At 37.6% G+C, this 19,348-nt stretch overlaps 1 protein-coding gene across 1 annotated transcript; it reads right to left on the bottom strand.

The window, feature by feature from the left end:
* Positions 1-7,101: 7,101 nt before the first annotated feature.
* LOC111572811 (polypyrimidine tract-binding protein 2-like) lies at positions 7,102-18,242 on the bottom strand. Its single transcript, XM_055014414.1, has 7 exons — positions 18,119-18,242; positions 13,907-13,940; positions 11,247-11,339; positions 10,361-10,477; positions 9,952-10,051; positions 9,771-9,848; positions 7,102-9,083 (listed from the first exon to the last, which is right to left on the bottom strand). The coding sequence occupies exons 2-7, from the start codon at positions 13,938-13,940 to the stop codon at positions 8,954-8,956; spliced, it is 552 nt and encodes a 183-aa protein (XP_054870389.1). The 5' UTR covers positions 18,119-18,242; the 3' UTR covers positions 7,102-8,953.
* Positions 18,243-19,348: the final 1,106 nt, after the last annotated feature.

Raw genomic sequence — 19,348 nt, 5'->3', positions numbered from 1 at the left:
CTATTTTTGATCGTTTTATTGTCTCTTCTGTTTAATTTGATCTTCTAAAGTCTAACTGGTGTCTTTTCAAATGTTTTGTCTTTAGTTTGATTCTTCTTAAATGTTTAGTTTTGCTCTTTTCTCACCTTTTATTCTTTTCTGTCTGATTTGATTTCAAAATGTTTTTTCTTTTTAATGTTTGTTTTTTCAAATGTTTTATGGGCTTGTTTGAAAAATTTTCTTTTCTTTCCCAATGTTTAATTTTTAAGGTTTTTCTTTTTAAATGTTTTACCACCTTTTAATGTTTAATTTTCTTTTTAAATGATTCATTGTATTTTCTGTTTAATTCCTGTTTAAAGTTTTATTGTCTTCAAGATTTAATTTTCTAATTAAACATTTAATTTTTAATTAAATGTTTTGTCTTTTTAAAGGTTTAATAATCTAATTAAATGCTTTGTATTTTTTTAAATGTTTAATATTCTTCTTGTTGAATTGTATTTTTTAAATGTTTAATTATCTAAAATATTTCATCTTTAATGTTTAAAAAATTTTGTTTAATTTCATAATTACGTGTTTTACATCTTCTGTTAAACTATCTAATTAAATATTTTGTCTGTTTAATATAATTTAATTGTATTTATTGTTTTTCTTTTTACAAGTTTTATTGTATTAAATGTTTTTTCATTTGATTTAATTGCTCTTTTTAAAATGTAGTTTATTTCTTTAATCTTTTTTTTTTCTGTCAAGATTTTAACCTCAACCTTAAAAATGAAACAAACCCTTAAATCACAAAGAAAATACTTCTGTTGTCACAATCATGAGTTAGTCAATTATTCAGTTTATCAATTCAATTTTATTTGTTTAGCACCTTTCACACAGATGACAAAACTAAAGCAAAGAGAAAAAACTATGCTAAAACTAGGATTAAAATTCAAAAACGTAAAAAAAAAAAATTAACATGGTAATAAAATATGTTGTGTCCAGGGGATGGAGGGAGTTTATTGAAGTCTTCTTGGGCTCACATGGGAAATCATTTAAAATATAAACTTGATATTCAGTCTAAGGAAACTGCAGAGCGACAGAAGAACCAACAATATCTCCTGTTTTCTCCTTTAATGAGTCGACTCTTCTTGTGCTTTCAGACCAAAGAACTACAGACTCTTCACAACCTGCTCAAACTCTTGGTACAGGACCTCACCACACGGGTCAAGAAGGTTTCTGTCTCATTTCTACTCTGAAGATCACCTTCTCCTGCTCAAACTGCTGACAAATGTTTCTGCTGCTCTAAAGTCTGGTATCCAGAACTTCCTAAAAACTCTCAAAGTCTCTTCTGCTGCAGATTGCTTTGTAGAACTGTTCCAGAAAACCTCACTAAACCACATGGAGGGGCCTCAAGATAGTCGTTCAAATGAAACCATACTAAAACCAAACTAGCACAACCCAAACACTAAAGTCTCCTGCAGCCTACCAGAGAACCTCTGAGAACAGAGAATCAGGACAGGAACTCTTACCTTCTGGACAACCAACACTGGTTCTCAAACAAGAATACAGAATGTGTCTGACCAAAAACCTCTAAAGACTCACTACAGCCAAGATAAAGACACAACTCAGCTGCACCAAATCCACTAATCACTGCACACAGTAGCACCATGTGCTAACTGTGGCTAAAGAACCACATTTACCAAGACAACTATCCAGTACAAAGCCCTGAAACACACCAAGAGACACATTAAAGTCTATTTTACTGCTGGAAGCTGCAAGCCAACGCCTAAAGAACAAACTAAAGCAAGGGAGCCAAACCCAGTTCTGTGGTGAAGAGAAGCAGAGGAAATGTTTGTCTGCAGCTAAATAAAGCAGGAAGACACTGAGCTGCTCAGGTGTTCCTGATAACACCTAGCTGCCACCTGGACAGCCAATAGGAACACAGCTTACTGGGAGTCCAGAGGGCGGGGTTAGTGAAGGAAATTTAGTTTAAAGTTGAAGCAGAAAGTTAATAAAGAAAGTTGAAAACCACCTTCTGATACCTGAAATCTCTGAGTTTTCACACAAAGAACACCTGAACATGTCAAACTGGTTCCATAGTAGGACCATCATTGTAAAAACGTCATAGTATGGTGTGTTGCTCAAAAAACATTAGGACCCGGCTGTCTAGGGTCACTGAGGAGCAACACAAAAACAGGACAAACGCTGGTTTCCAGGGGGTTAGGAGGATATTTATTTGAAAGAGGAAGTTTACAACAACACAACATGTGAGCAGAAAAATCACAAAGTCTGTCTTTAGTTCAGCTGAAAATATTAGTTTTTGTCTTTTTTATTGACCAAACTTTTCAGGAAGTAGATGAAGAATAATTAAAGCTCTCATGTAGAAGTCCAACTTATTTTGGATCCTTGTGGAGAGTTTAATCTTAGAGTTTGTAAAGCTGTTGAGTTTTTAGAGTCACATGGATTGTTTTGACATTTAATAACCAAGTCCTGAAATAAAATTACAGTTGTGGATTTCTGTCATTTAGTCTGGACTAAACAAATAACAGCAGCATAAATCTCAAACATCATTATGAGGAGTCTGGATTGAGGTTTCTCACTTAATAATGATCAAAACATGAAATTTAGGTTGGTTTAAAGGAATATTCCACCTTAAATCTTTGAATGTTGACCTAAAAGGTTGGTTTCAGGAAGTATTCCACCTACAAGGTCCTCAATCATCCACCTTAAAGGAACATTCCACCAAAAATCCTTGGACATGCACCTAAAATGTTGCTTTAACTAAGTATTCCATCCAAAATCCTCAAAGAGACCTGAGGGGCTGTTTAAAAGGAATATTCCACCTAAAACCTCAAATATAGACCTGAAAGGGTGGTTTAGAAAAAATCCTTCAATGTAGACCAAAAAAGTTAGTATGGAGGAATATTTCACCTGAAATGTAGACCTTAGAAGTTGGTTTGGAAGAATATACCATCCTAAACATCCTTAAATGTAGACTAAAAGACGGTTTGGAAGAAAATTCCACCTAAAATCCTCCAATGTAGACCTAAAAGGTGAGTTTAATGGTATATTCCACCTAAAATTCACTACTGTAGACCTTGGAGGTTGGTCTGATGGTATATTCCACCCAACATCCTTGAACATAAACTTAAAAAGTTCAATCAAAGGAATATTCCACCTAAAATCCTTCAATGTCGACCAAAAAATCTTGGTGTAAAGGAGTATTCCACCTTAAATGTAGACCTAAAGGATGGTTTGGAGTAATATTCTACTCTAAAATCTTCCAATGTAGACCTAAAAGGTTGATCTGATGGTATATTCTACCCAACATCCTGGAACATTTACCGAAAAGTTTGGTTTAATGGTATATTCCCAGAAGAACCCTTGAACATTGGGCTTAATGGTATATTCCACCCAAAACACTTGTACATATACCAAGAAGTCAGTGTAAAGGAAATGTAGACCTAAAAGGATTGTTTAAAGGAATATTTAAACGATTATTTTCATTATTTAATAATCTGTTATCAGTCAGAACCCTGACAAACTTATTTTCATCAGTTTTTTTAGTGGAAGTCACAAATAAAGCAGCTCTTCATTGTATAAAGACAGTGTTGGTCTACTAATTATACCTGGGAGTGGATAATCTGGAGTGAATGTGTTTTTTTTAAACTTAAGTATTATTTATTTTATTATTTTATTTACTTATTTTTTGTTTGTTTTGATTTCTCCTCTGTTTTTTTGATGCAATGGGGAGATTTGACTGCTGTTTTAAAAGCAGTAACTTGATTATATTGGTTATATATCTTCTGTCTGCTTTAATCTGAACCTTTGGACTCAATCGAGTTATTTTGTCATCTGATCCAGAGCTTCAGCAGTCCAGTAAAGCTCAGTTCAGTGTTTTTAGCCCTCCTGATCACTGCATTCACACTTCACAAAGACTACAAACCAACCGGTACCACAGCAGCTTCAATCTGAACCAATCAGACTTTTTTTTTTCAAACCAAAGAGAGCTAATTAAGCAGAATAAGTCATTAGGATATATTTACTCCCTCTTTTGTGTTGTTCTCTTTGAAAGGCTCGCCGGGCTGTAATAAGAGCTTCATTACCGACTGTTTGATAAAGAAATCAAAGGACGAGAACAGAGGAGAGCAACGGTTTCACTTAGTGCTCATTTCCCAACGTACGGTTTCATCCCTGCAATAAACACAGCAGGGCAGCTCTAACAGATACTTTATAATGTGATGTAGGAGCTTTTGAAGGAGGATTCAGTGTGTCGACGGCAAAACCTTTCATTCAAACAACAGGATGGAGGAGATTCTGGGTTCAACGGTAATAATATTACTTCATGACAGTGGTTTGGGGCGACTTTAACAACTGGAATTCTGCACAAAAGTCAATATTCAATTACTGGAATCAGTGAGTTCCACAGTATAAATCCTGGGAACTTCATACAGTTTATGGGCATTTTTTGCTCCTGGGGGCTCATTTTTCACTACAATATAAACTTCTGCACCTTTATGGAAACAACACAACTATAGATAGAAGTAGAGAAACATGTTTTTTTTTTTTTTTGCAGAAGTATACCGTTGTAATGCCAGAAATTTTTTAAAAAGAAGGAATAAAAGTGGCATTTCTTAGATTCAAAATTGAAAAACACCTGGAATCAACACGTGGAATATTTTCCAAGTTCCTACAACTGTCACTAATACTGAAAAAGATGATGGCTTTACATACTACATAGATTTTAATACTTGCATTTAATCATCTTTTTCAAGTGTAAACACAGCCTGCAGTTCAGCAGAAAGTTCCTGAATTATTTCCTATGATTGGTTGCAGTTAAATCACTCACTGCTTCAAGGTTGTGACAGAATTTTTTGCTTTTTTCAGAATCTCATGCAAATTGTTTAATCATTGATGATTTAAGAAAAAAAATAAAGCATGCGGAATAAAATGATGTTAAAGAAATACGAAGATTTTAAGCTTATCGATGGAAGAGCGATTCAGAAAACTCTGATGACAGCGACAAAATGGAAAGCCGCCACCTTGCCCGGATCAGTGAAACCAGGGCCTTTTCCTGGAGCCAGGTGTGGGGGAGGAGCTTGCCAGAGAGCACCTGGTGGCCGAGCCTCGGGGCCCCGTGAGGCTCGGTCGGGTACAGCCTGAAAAAGTAAGACGGGACCACTGTCCAGTTCGCCCACCACTCACTGGGCAGGAAACTGAGGTCAGGTGCTATGCCCACCGGGCATAGCACCGGGCGGTAGGCAGGAAGGGGCATCAAAGCCACCGCCCCCTGGTGGCTTAGACGAGCTGTGGGGACGTGGAACGTCACCTCGCTGGCGGAACCGAACAGCAGTTCAGAGTATTGTCATGAACTGAACCAATTTCAGAGCAAAGTGAGGCCTTCAACCAGCATTAATGCGGCGTCTCCTATGAAGGGAAGGTGATTGTACATTATACTGCCTGACAGACGCACAGCATCAGTCACTGGTGAACACACAGGCCCACAGTTCTTGTATATATTTCATTTAAGAATACCATTGACGTGTGAGGGCTTGTATCTGACGGCTGATGTCATTTTTCCATTAGGAAGTGAAGGCTGATAAGTTACAGCTGCTCGTGTTAACACTCTAATGCTTTCTGTGTTGAAATACAAGACCAGAGATGTAACTGAGAGGTTGTCCACGTATTTCTTGTCTGGTTTCCTAAAAATACTGCTGCTGCTGTTGTCATATGTTCTCTTCAGTGTAATGCTGAGGGAATACAGCCGTGTTTGAAGGGTATAATGTGTCCATGACTCATCAGGGGACAAATATTTGTGCCGGTGGACCAGATGTGTCCTCCAGGCTGCTGCTTGCTCACCAGAGATAAACAGCGAGGCAGACGTCCTCCTTCCCTGAACCTGGTTCTGCTGCACTTTTTCTTCCCACCGTCCCCAAAAAGCTGCTCTAAAGGAATCTCAGGATTTTTGTCTAGAATATAGCAGAGGATTCACCTCACTATATGAAGTGTCTTGTTAATTTGCAAGATCTTTTTTGATGAAAATCCACTTTTTTACCTTGTGAACTTGTCCATATGGTGGTTTTACATGCTGGAAGACACATATTTTGTTTCTTTTTTGGTCATTATCAGTCTGTGTTGTGGTAATTTTGTGAATTTTTGAGGTCATTTTGTACATTTTTGTGGTCATTTTGCGTCTGTTTGTGGTAATTTTAGGTCTTTTTGTGGTCATTTTGCCCCCCTTTGTGGCTGTTTTCGGTCTGTTAGTGGTAACTATAGGTGTTTTGTGGTCATTTTGTGTCTCTCTGTGGCCATTTTTGGTCATTATCAGTCTGTTTGTGGTCATTTTGTCTGTTTTTATGATAATTTTGTGTCTCATTGAGTCATTTTGTGTTTTTCTGTGGTCCTTTGTGTTATTTTAAAACACAAAATAACAAATTGTATCTATGCCTGAGAAATCACTTACAACTAAGTTCCCCATTACAAAAACACCTCTCCAGGAAGTGTGTTAATTCCAGATCACATGACCTGCTCCACATGATGTCATTTCCTCCTGAAGAAAAGGCTGGCCAGACTCCAAGGCTTTCTGACTTATTTAATATAAAGTAGTCAACAGGTTTACTACAGTATCTTTAGAAATAACTTTCACTTTTCAATTTTACTCAATTATTATTGTATGTATAATATGTAGAAGAATCTTTCTCTAAAAATGCCATGTGGCATTTGTTCACAGGTGGTCATGTTGATTTTAGGCCTGAAAACAGCAAAAATGTCAACTATGATACAAAAAGTCCCACAATTATATATTGACCCATATGTGTGCTAAACACCTGAAACATTTGTGGTTTAAGCTACAGAAATGAAAAAAAAAATCAGATAAATGTACAATAAAATAATCATTAGCTATAGTCTTTTGTAAAATATTTAGAAACTGGCACCATCTCAACCAACTTGCAACAGTAAAATCCTCAATATTTTAGCTTTTAAGTACACTTCCCTGATTAATACCCATAGACTCATAGCTGAACTAACCACAGCTGGTTACATTTCTGCTTTCATGTCTCAGCAGAAATGTAGAAAGAAGAGAACAGCCAACAGAGGTGGAAAGGTAGAGAGGAAGAAGTCAGAGCAGAGAGACAGAGCTGAACAGAGAAAGAGAAGTTTATTACAGGTAAGATACAGATGAGAGCAGAGGCCTGAAATTGTCCAAACACATACAAACACACACAGCTTAACCTGGGCTCGTTGGTAGAAAAGACGTGTTTAATTTGTGCTAATCTGAAACCTTATCACAAAACAAACTGAACTCAAGTAGAAAATTTACAGCAATCCTTCTATAAGGGGGGGGGAAAAAATCCAAAAATAAAACTTTGCCAGTAAGAATGAGAGAATGAGTGAAAAATAAAAACCCCACTTTGGAGATGAGCTCAGCTGAAACAGTGACCCGGCGTTCTGAGCATCAGACGAACGCCTCTTTTTCAAAGTAATTAACAAAATAATCTGTTTTTTGTTGTATTTTTTTTTTTTTACAGGTTTACAACACAAGATCAGCAAACAGTACCAATAAAAGAATCTGTTTAAAGACACAAAGGAATCAACAGTAAAATCAGATCACAGACTAAAGGCACATGTACTTTGGTCCCATCAGGTCTCCTTAAAATCAGAGACCAGGACCAGAATCACATGTTGAAACCTTGTTTAAACAGACAGCATTAGCATGCATCCTGTGTATGAGTTCACCCACTCACAGCTGGCGTCCAAACGACCGGGATGGGATTTAAACAGGAAATTCCAGATGGCTCTATTCTTCATGGAAAGCTCCACCTTCGGAGCCTCAATATTATTATTACGGATTAATGTCGATACATTCCATTTTGTGCTGTACAGGACGTTTCAAGGATATTCAACAGTCCTCAACAAGCATCATGAGCCTCGAATGATGATTCTCATTCCCACGAAGCCTTTTAACATCAAATACACATGATGGGATGTTAATTAAACGGGCCTCGCGTAGGAAAAGCTTCCAAATGATTGTTCAGTAATGGGAACAACAGCAAAAAAGTACGTCTGTTAAGAAGGAAACTTCTCAAAATTGTAAAATTGCAACACACTGCTCTAAGATTCATTTCTCTATTCACTTTGAGGACATCAAAGTTTAGTTACATCTGGTGTTTAAACTACATCAAAAGTCCCCCTGAGTGGCGCAGCAACATTTTTAAAACTGCAAGTTGTTTACGTGGAGGTTGCTAATAAAAAAATAAACCTGCAAAGTAATAAACTGGTGCTCCTGGTCATTTTTACATTGCAGTGGACATTTTAAGTGGTTGTAGCTTCTTGTTTTTTTCAAATTGCAGCAAACTGAACAAATGAACAGGGTGAAATGTGAAGGAGTGAACCAAACACGAAGGAGGTGTGTGAAGAACTTAACAGCCCAAAATAAATCTTCACATAATGCAAAAGAAAAGAGGAGTCATTACAAAGTGGTGACAAAATAACTATATAACCAACGGTAGCTCGAGGTTAGAAATAAGAATTTCTGGGTAAGTGGTTCAAGAAGCAACACAACGTACAAAAATTTTAAAAAACTCAAACCTCAAATGAAAATCCAAGCAGTTAAAATGAAGAACTACAAGTCTTTTAAAGAATATCTTAACACCAGAGCAGGTTTTGAGTCTTTTTTTCACCTGGAACCACATCCAGCAGCAACGTCACAATGCACCGACACACCCCGGAGAACCACTGGAGGAAAACTAAAACAACAAGGCGCCGCCTCGGGGCTCTTTTAGATGTTGAACTGGTCAAAGCAGAACCGCCTTTGGACTGGGACTGAGGTCATTACTGCTTCTACTGCTCAAGAAAAAAAATTACCTTGTGGAGTTTGAGTTTTCTCAGTACTTAAACTGAAAACTATTCACAGAAAATACTGAAAAAAGGACAAATGGTAGTGACTTCTATGCACACCATAGAGCTTAACATTTAGGAGCTGGTGTGACGGTTAGATGGTAGATTTGGAAAAGGAAACTTTCAGATGGTGATTCCCTCCCATGTCATAGTTGTGAAGATCCATCAGAGCCTGAATAGCTTCTTCTACTGATGACATCTGGATCAAAGCCATTTTACGGTCCCTGATGAGGAGAGAAAACCGATTCAAACAGCTGAATATTACAGGAAGTAACCACAAAAATACAATTCTTGCTTACTGTGACATCGTACAGAAGACTGTGAGTGTATTTTGTGAGACCGTGATCTTATTATTGGATCAGTGCATCCAGACCCTTTGAAGTTCCCATATTACGTGTTTCAGACTCATCATAAAACCTTTTTGTTCTCATCCATTGACACACAAATCTCCACAGTGACGGCACAAAAGCAGGTTTTGGGAATTTTTGGTAATTTTATGAAGAATAAAAGACTAAAATGTCCCATTTACACTAGTATTTAGAGGTTTCACTTCGTACTTCAAAGCACCTTGGGTAGCTATAACAGCCCAAAGTCTCCAACTATCCAACAAGCCCGGTGCTCTGCTGTTTTCAGGTCTTTTGGCTTCAGGATTGAACTGAGCCAACTGAGTATTGTAACTATAAATACAGAAATAAGGCATTTCAGTCTCTTCCAAAAGCCTGCTTTTGCTTTGTCATTGTAAAGTTTTGCGTGAGAATTACTAAAAAAACATAAAATCAATCATTTTGAAATGATACTGAAACTAAATGTGAAAAGCTTGAGAGGGTCTGAGTGCATTGTTCTATCTATGCAGAAAGTCTCATGACAGAAATTGCGTGCCACAGAAAGTTTCACATAAAAGAGCTCTTTACTGGAAGAACTTGAAGGCCTTGACGGTTCCTCCACTGTTAGAGAACAAAAGACGTAGATCTTCCTCCCCAACTCCGTCCCTGGACACACAAAGACAAACTTTAAATGTGTTGAAACAAACAAGCAGGGAGCACAAGAGATCATAAAAACTGTGTGATTATAGAAGTATACTGGTTCTACTACCGGATGTTGGAGAGGTGAAGCGTTGCTGAGGGAGGAAAGATGTTCTGGAAGTTTTTGGATCCTGGCTTCTTAAAGCGATGGAGCGGTGAGCCAGAAAAATCTGTCCAACAAAAACAAAATACTGACACAATCCACACTAACTGTATTTGGGGGCTCTGCTAGTATATCTTTGTAGAATTTACAGTAAAAAAACACACAAAATGTATTTATCTTTTAACACAAAAGAAAACCTAGAAGCTAGATCATGAGACCATGAAAATATGACCAAGAAATACACAGACTTGTGACAACAACAGTCAATAAAAGACACAAAAATCAAATCAAAAAAGGCTCGTGTCTCCTTCAAGGTATAATAAGCAACTTTAAAGATATTAACCAGTAGCCTTCCAGGACGCAGGTATCATCTCACCTTTAGTTAGTAGCTGGTCATCCAGTCCTTCTCTGGGCAAAGCCACAGTCTGATGCTTGGACAGCGTCACTCTCATCACTTTACCAAACACCTTTTGACCATTCAGATGACTCATAGCTACACATGAGAAACACAGAAAACATAGCAGGTTACAAGTTTAAAAGCCTGACATTTCCTCATTTTCTGACTATTTCCATCACATTGTTCTGGTGTCATAAATTCACTGTAAAGGGACTAATGCAGTGGTTTTAAAGATCTTGGGTTCATTCTCAAGAGATACAAGTATAAAAATAATTTTTTGCTTTTTCAGTTTGTCAGTTTCCATGCATTTCTTGACTGCTCTTCACTGTGAGATATCTTTCAAATTATTTTGGAAAACATAATTTTTGTAAAACACAGGGGGTCCTCGGTTTACGACGTTCTCGACATACGGCATTTTGTCGTTGCGTTGGAATTGGTTAGGTGAAACTAGTTGGTGAGTAGAGCGGATGAATACGTTGTTATGTAGCTCTAGGGTAGGTACGTCTGGACATCTCTGCAAAACTGCTGCACCAGTCTCGACACTGGAAGAAGACTAATGCTGCTATTTTCCTGCCCTCGTCGAGTAGCAGCCTTCTCCTCTCTAACATAACTTTCCATGTTGTTGATGGCAAACATAACAAAACGTCCATTTTTCCCCCCTACATGCTCATGGAATCACAGTTTTGTCCTATTATTTGTTGTTTTGGTGCACTTGAAGTTAATGTCTGTTGGATTTTCTGTTGCAATGAAAACAGAAAGACTGAAACTACTAATTATGTGGCTGTTACTGTAAATGTTCACACTACCTCGTGTCTGCCGAGTTCCTGCAGAGGAAAACTGCCTCTTGAAAGCTTATAAAACTCACCGAGCTGAGCCTGGTTGCCATCAGACAGCTGGATCAGAGCGCTGTCCTTTTTGTTGTAGAGGATCTTCACCCTCTGGACATCGCCGTAGACACCTGAAGGTAAAGGCAGACAGAGACAGCAAGAGCGAGAGCAAGAAAGAGAGCAGGGTGGAGGAGAAGATAAGAAGAGAACAGACAGAGCAGGAGAGATGGAGCCGACGAAGATAAAAAAGAAGAGGTGTGAAGGATGGAAGGAATAAAGTTAGTGCTAGAAAGACAAATGAAAAGAAAAGATGGACTCTTCCCATTTGACTTCCACTAGAACTTCAATCAAATGCTTCTGTGTAACTGAGTAGTTTTATGTTGCGGCTGTCAACCAGAGAGAAAACCTCGTCTGGGCTGTAACACTGACACACAGCTGAAACTGACTGACCAGTTAATGTTTAGTCTGAGCAGTGAGTGCAGGATTCAGAAACGGACAGTGAAGGAAAAAGACTTTACCAAACACCTTTACTAAAGTAGACATACACTAACCTGACACAGAAAACACTGCATGTCTAGCTGACAGTCTAATGTGGCCTTTATGATGTCTGTTTTTTTGTTTTTGTGAATGCGTGGCAGGTAATCCCAACTTCAAAGTTGTGGAATAGAAAGCAAACGTGTCCTATGCAATTAACAGAAAAATCTAGAGGAAAAAAAAGGCAAAAGGAAGATAAGAAGAGCTAGAATGAGTCTTGGTGAGTACACTGGACTCTCATGATCAACTTAGCCATGAACGTGGTGAGAACATAAACACTAAAATAAACCTGGTAGTCAAGAGAAACCTGCAGGAATGTAATGGTTTTATTGCTCTCTGCTAATAAACATTAGGACAAGGGAGGTTTGATTGCATTTGAGCTTAGAAACTCAGGTATTTAGTCAGCAGAGCACCTGATCCAGACAGGAACCGGTGAGTAGAACCCATCCCTTTCCCAACCTTGTTTCTTTCCTTTCAAAAAATAGGATCCTATTTGTTTTTGTTCTGAATGCTGTGCTAATTAATGCGACTGAAAACTGCAGCTGCTTTGCATAAAAATCTTTTTAGCGGCGGCATTTATCGTGAGGCAACTGCAGGAGGCCACATCTGTTCTCCACATCTGCTGTTTGCCTAAAATCAGTCAAACTCTAAATCTGAGGGATTCACGCCAAATCTTCACGGGCAGATCAGTTGAATATTTAAGGGGTAGGTTCGTAATTTTTCCAAGTCTGCCTTTAAACAATAGTCAGGAGTAGGTCCTGTTGTTCATACTAGGAATTAAATAATCCCAATTCCAATGTAAGAGATGGGAGACAAAATGCACAAAATTGTCTTTCTCTTAATTAATAAATGCTGAAGTGTATCTGAAGCTGATATTACACTTCAGAAGATAACCAAATTAAGTGGATTCCTTCCTCATTTTTGTGTTACTGTCCATGCACCATGAAAATATTCTCTGGTTAAACAAAAAGCAGCACTAAAAAGGTTGCAGCTTTGGAAGAAACCCATTTAATTTGTTAAACCAAGGGTCCTCAAGGCTCACACTGACTTCAGAGACATTTTAGAATATTGTGAGGCAGTGATCTCTTAATCCTTGTGTCGTCCTGCGGGTCACAATTGACCCGTTTCAAAGTTTGACTATGTGGAAAAAAATATATTTTCACAGTGAAAGTTCTGATGTCCACATTTTCAACATTTTGAGGAAATCTTCGAACATTTTTTGGAATGTTGAAAAAAAGAAATGTTGAAAATGTTTCTTAAGAACATTCACAGAAAAAATCAACCAAAATCCAGCGAAATTCGCTGGATTTTGGTTGATTTTATTGTGAATGTTCTTAAAGAAAATATTAGAAGTTTTACTGACATATATGTGGAATCACTTTAGATGTTTTTAGAATTTTTTGGAAGATTTTTACTAATTTTTTGAAAATATTTATACAAATTTTCTTGCCAAATTTGGGAGATTTTTTTAAAATAAAACTTTTAAGGAATTATTGGAATTTTCTTCCTGAAGGTTTTGCAAATTTTCAGAAATTTGGGGAATTTTTTGGCCGAATTTTTGGATTTTTTTCAGACAAGGAAACAATATTTTTTGGTGCCTGTAAATGAAGACAACAGGAGGGTTAATGGTCACAACAAGTAAAACCTCTAAATGTGTTGATATTGGTGCTTGACAGCTGTTTTAAGACAATCTTGAAAAACTGTGATTCCTCAATTGAAAGTAATCTGACAAAAGTGTGGAACAGTGTTTTTAGATACAGATGTGTAGCTTGAAACCACAAATTGCAGTTTGGTTAAACTTATTATGTTAACAAAGGCTTCTATTGGAGAGAAATCTTGTGTGATGCGATTTTAACTGAAAGCCAATTCTAACTGTGGATCAGGTTTATTTAGAGTTTTGACAACACATGAATGATTTTGGTGTCTTTGTTCTCATCAGTTAAGCGCTAAGTCGACCAAACGGACAATCTCTCAGACTCACTGTTCTTTTAATATAGAGACAGAAGCGGGTCTTAACTCTGCCATGTACAATACGATAGAGGAAAGCTTGGAAATACAGAAAGATACAGAAGAATAAGAGTGCCCACGACATCACTGAAGAAAGTGAACAAAACTGGATTAACAGAGAGAGATATACAGATAGAATAGTAGAGGTTGAACATACCGAAGAGGGTAAAGAGACTTTGAGGCGTGACCATCTTTAGAGAGAGAGACCGCAGAGCAGAGGACAGGAAGAGGAGGAGCAGAGGAGGAGGAAGAGGAGAGACGAAGGTAGAGATCAGACCGCCCAGCGTTGGACGAGGGGGGAGGTGGTGGTTTCCATGATGATGAGGGGTGGAGCAAAGATGGATGGCATGAAGGGGGGGAGGTTTGGGAAGGGAGTCAAAACGGCAAAGCCAAAGTTGTGTTTAAACCGGATTAAGAAAAGTAAGTAGAGGAAAAGGAGGCAAAAAAAAAAAAATAATAATAATTGGGGCACATGGAAAGGAGGGGAGGGTTTTAGGAGAAGTGTGCAACATTAAAGGATGTTTGACCATAAGGGGGATTGAATGGAGAGAAAATAAATGTGTGAAGGGAGGAGCAGAGGAGGGAAGAAAGGAGGCGGGGGAAGGGAGAAAGGAGGAGAGGAGGACAAAAACCAAAGCAGAGGTCAGTAAACAGAGCATCAGTGGAACATCAACGGAGTCTGAATGACTGCTGGTTCGATTCAAAAAAACACTCACACACGCTAAAAAGGCGATTATTCCAGCTTTGTTAACGCACATTCACACAAACATTCCCTGTTGGATGCATTTCACAGTGAGGAACAGAAAGGATGGGAGGAAGGTAGAAAATAAAACATCAACAAAATGTAAACTGTGGATGAAAAAGTGAGCGGCAGGAGATATCAAACCAAAAAGGCGGGGGCAGTACCATGAAGCAGATGGCTGGAGGTATCAGATGCCAGAAGGACTTCTGTCTGTGACTGGCAGATCAGACAGGTGTAGAGGAACTACACACAAGCAATGCAACTTCAATTTGACCACCTTAATGCGAAAAGATGACTCAGGCCTTTCTGACCTACAAAAACTGAACAATGTGAAATATTTACCTTGTACTTGACCAGGCCAGGAACACATTAACTAAGATAACAGTTTTCTCTTGTGAGCTTTGGTAGAAAGCCACTGGACTTCTCTTTAGGGTTCTTGAAGACATTTCACTGTGCGTTACCCTTTCACTGTACATAGAGAACCCAAATAAGAAGTCCAGTTGCTTCCTCTTTGGACTAGAATGACGTCGATGATTAAGGATCTACACCAGGGGTGTCCAACATGCGGCCCGCGGGCCAAAACTGGCCCTCCCGAGGGTCCAATCCAGCCCTCAAAGTGTAAAAATTCCAGAGAAGACATTAACTGTAAATTGTAAAACGATAAATTTAAAATAATTTCTAGATACGTTGTTTTGATCATTAAGTAAAATACTGTTCTTTTGTCATTTTGGGTCTAATTTTTGTAATAGTTTGTCTTGTTTTTGTTGTTTTTTTGTCTGACTTTTGTGGTTTGTCTCACGTTTTTGTCTCATTTGTGTTTTTTGTCGTTTTTGTCATTTTGTGTTTTGCTTTGTTCGATGTTTTGTATCGTTTTTGTCGTTTTGTGTTTATTATGTCTCATTTGTGTTGTTAGTCTATTTTTTGTTGTTTTGTTTCTCGCTTTTATCATTTTTGGTCTTGTTTGTGTCATTTATGTAACTTTTTTTGCCTCGTTTTTGTCGTTTGTCAATTTTTTTGTCGCTTTGTAACTTTTTTGTCAAATTTTTTGTCTCATTTTTGTTTTGTTTCATGTTGTTTGTCTGGTTTTTGTCATTTTGCCTCTGATTTTTGTAATATTTTGTCTTGTCTTATCATTCATTTCCAGATACCTGTGACTAAACGTTTTGTTGCTTTGTAGATAAACTGTGATCTGGAAGTTGTAATGTGTAAATGATAAATTGAGGCATAATATTGCTGAAATTTTGCTTATTTTTCTTCATAAATTTCAGGTTGTTCATGATGTTTTGTAAAAAGATAGTTCCTTAAATGTGAACATCTTTAGAATGTACTTTTTTGCACAAAGGAAATATTTGGAGTTGTGGTTATTTATAGGTTATCATGCTCTAATTTTACTGTTTCGGCCCACTTGAGATCAAACTGGGCTGAATGTGGCCTATGAGCTAAAATGAGTTTGACTCCCCTGATCTACACAGATAATTTTCTCTTGTCCAGCTCAGTTGTAGCTGTAAAGGACAGGATATCACACGATTTTGGTGGCTCTTGGTCTCAATCCACTACTCGGACAAACTGGAATTCAAAGTTCATTAAAGAAAATTCTGCGTTTGGGATTTCTAAACAGAATAAAATATTTAAAGACTAAAATCTGGTCATACGAGTTACACTGCCGGCTCAATGACACTTTAAAGAAGAGATGAGCGAATGCCTGAAATCCTCCCTTGGATTCAACCCTCACAACATGAACTGAGCATACTCCCATGATAGGCGGGAGATGCTGCTCTCGAGTTGATCGGTCACCAGAACGAACTGTGTGCTGTTATGAAACGGTCAGGACGCAGGTCTTACGGCAAAACTTTAGAAGAAGGGGGCAGAAGTGTGAAAACCACCACTCCACTATGGAGTCTCTCCCAGCAGGGGGAGGGACAAAGACAGACAGAGAGAGAGGGGATTTGGTAGAGAGATGGGACACAGAAAAAGATAACAGATACTGTAGATATAGAGATACAGATGACAGAGTAGGTGCACATTTACTGTCAGAAAATAAACACAAAATTCACAGAACTTTAAGATAATAATATAGAAGTATGGAGTGCTCATTAGAGGGAAAACCACAAGATCTGATAGACCGATATAATGTGGTCAAACAATAAAGTTTAGGACCTGTGGCAGGTCATGGAGAACAAAAATCAGCCTGGAGAATCTACACACGTACACACGTACACGCACACACACACACACACACACACACACACGTACACGCACGCACGCACACACGCGAGATAAAGGGTTAATAAACACGTTTAGATTTGTTTTGTGAAGTTCAGCCTGATACAGTTCCTCACAGTGATCCGAAGCTGATGATGTCCTTCAAAACAAGATCTGACCAGGAGGCAAATATTCAGTTCTTACCATATTTCCCTGTGGAAGTTTCCATTTCAGTACAATGCACACATACACTCTGAAGGGGAGTGATTTGTCCTGTGTGGATTTTCTAGAACATGGAACTTACACAAACACAGATTTACTCATGAGAAGAAGCAGTTTCAGCACACAGTCACCAGATTACACCTATAAAATCTGTATTTAAGATATTTTAATAGTATTTAATTTTAAAGAACAATATGTGTGCTTTAAGCTAAGACACTCTCTTTGATCACCCTGTGATTTAAATCCATCTTAACTGGACTAGGTCAATATATAATTGAGGGACTTGGGATATATCTTGCATAGATTTTTATTAAAAATTTAAAAAAAGTGTTTTTTGTGTTCATTATGATCATGTTTTTACAAATTCCATATTTATTTATTATGGAAAGAATCACTTATTAATAAAAAATGACTGGATATCACTAAAATGTCAACTAAATAACCGTCCCAATTTAGTAACAACCACCTTCTAATTAGCTAAACAATAATAAAATGAGTTTATTCAAAAACTGTTTTCATCATGTTCTTTTTATTAAGTTCAGATAATCATGACAGATATTTCTTTTTTGGCAATATATCACATTTTATATGGAAAAGAACCGATTGTATCTGTGTCCCAGAAATCACTTTCAACTAAGTTCCCCATTACAAAAACACCTCTCCAGGAAGTGTGTTAATTCCAGATCACATGACCTGCTCCACATGATGTCATTTCCTCCTGAAGAAAAGACTGGCAAGACTCCAAGGCTTTCTGACTTATTTAATTCTATTTAAAGTAGTGGTGAGTCAAGCGTCAACAGGTTTACTACAATATCTTTACTACTAACTTTCAAGTTTACACAATTGTATATATAATATTTAGAAGAATCTTTGTGTAAAAATGCCATGTGGTGTTTGGTTATAGGCGGCCATGTTGATTATAGGCCTGAAAACAGCAAAAATGTCAACTACGATACCTATCATCTATGTTACAAAAAGTCCCACAGTTATATATTGACCCATTACAGACTTCACAGAGATGGAAGATGCATGAAAATTCATGCAGTAAAGTGGGCCTAGCACACATACAACCACTCACTCCCAAGAATTCACACTTTCAACTCAGAGGAATCATTCAGCAGCGTCCCAGATCTGAAATGAGTACTTTAAAGCTGAGCCTGCGAATGTTTGTTCACAGCTAAATTATGCTTTTGGTTAGTGTACCTCTTCATTTAGGTTGGATGCCAGCAGGACACCGGACACTCCGGACCCCGACAGAGCAACACGACCTGCAGCTGCTGCCGCCGCTGCTGCAGCGCTCAGAGGACTGATGGCTCCTGGAAAGCACAAGGAAAGAAACAGCTCAGAATCACACAAAGCAGAAAACTAGACAAGCTTACAACTACAACACTATAAATACTCACACATTACCTAACTGCATTAACTTGTGCCAAGACTCTACAATGGATTAATTTAATTCTAAATGAGAGAAATATTTCCAGCAGAAATGCAATACATACATAAGAACATAAGAATACATGCACAGAAATCAGAATGGAATAAAGCCTTAACCAAATCAGGGGTGGGAATGGATGCCAAAAGCCATTTAAGTTAGTTTATCTTCAAGCTAGACAGCTGATGAGCTTTTCACCATCACTGATAACAAACATTATTTACACACTGATATGGAAGACTTCATTACTTCCATTAAGATGCACAGTAATTCTGATCAGGATGCAGCCATAGAAAGAAAGTAGAGTGACATGAGGGGAGTGATCAAACTGTCACACAGCCATGCACGGAAAAGTGATCCAGCAACAGTCAATATTATTCTCATCAACAATCTCCTCCCATTCAACTCACAGGGACAGTTCCATCAATACAGGTTCACACAAGAGCTTTTCTTTTAAAAATGTCACGAATGAAAGCAAGCATGGACAAATGATGGGCTGGATGACTACTGTTTCTTTAAAAACACTATTATAAATACACTGTATTCAAAATAGTAAAGCTATTCATTTAGAAACCACTGAATCATGCTACATTAACATAAAATTAAAGATCTGAAGCACACAACAGTTTAATGATTATGAATTGAAAAATACTTCTAAAACACAGCAGATCTAAATCTGTTGTACTTTAAGTGGCACTACCCACAAAAAGTAAACTTATTCTCCCTCAACAGATGCCTTTTCCAACTAAAATGTGTAATCTGTTTAAGCTGAACAATTGTAGTTTAAACTAAGGTTCAACTAATACAGGATTGTGAAAGAGCTGTACAGACATTAAATAGAACATCTGATCCAAATAGCTCATTATAATTTATTCAGGCTCAAGACTTTCAGCAAACAAGCAGGAAAAAAGCATTCAGTGTGCTTACAAAAGATAAGATAAGATAAAGATAAGATAAAGTTCTTTATTTCTCCCCACTCCAGGGGAAATTTACATTGTTAC

Source organism: Amphiprion ocellaris, chromosome 10 (genome assembly GCF_022539595.1).
Source record: "Amphiprion ocellaris isolate individual 3 ecotype Okinawa chromosome 10, ASM2253959v1, whole genome shotgun sequence".
Taxonomy (NCBI): Eukaryota; Metazoa; Chordata; class Actinopteri; family Pomacentridae; genus Amphiprion; species Amphiprion ocellaris.
This window is presented reverse-complemented; position numbering and strand designations above follow the sequence as displayed.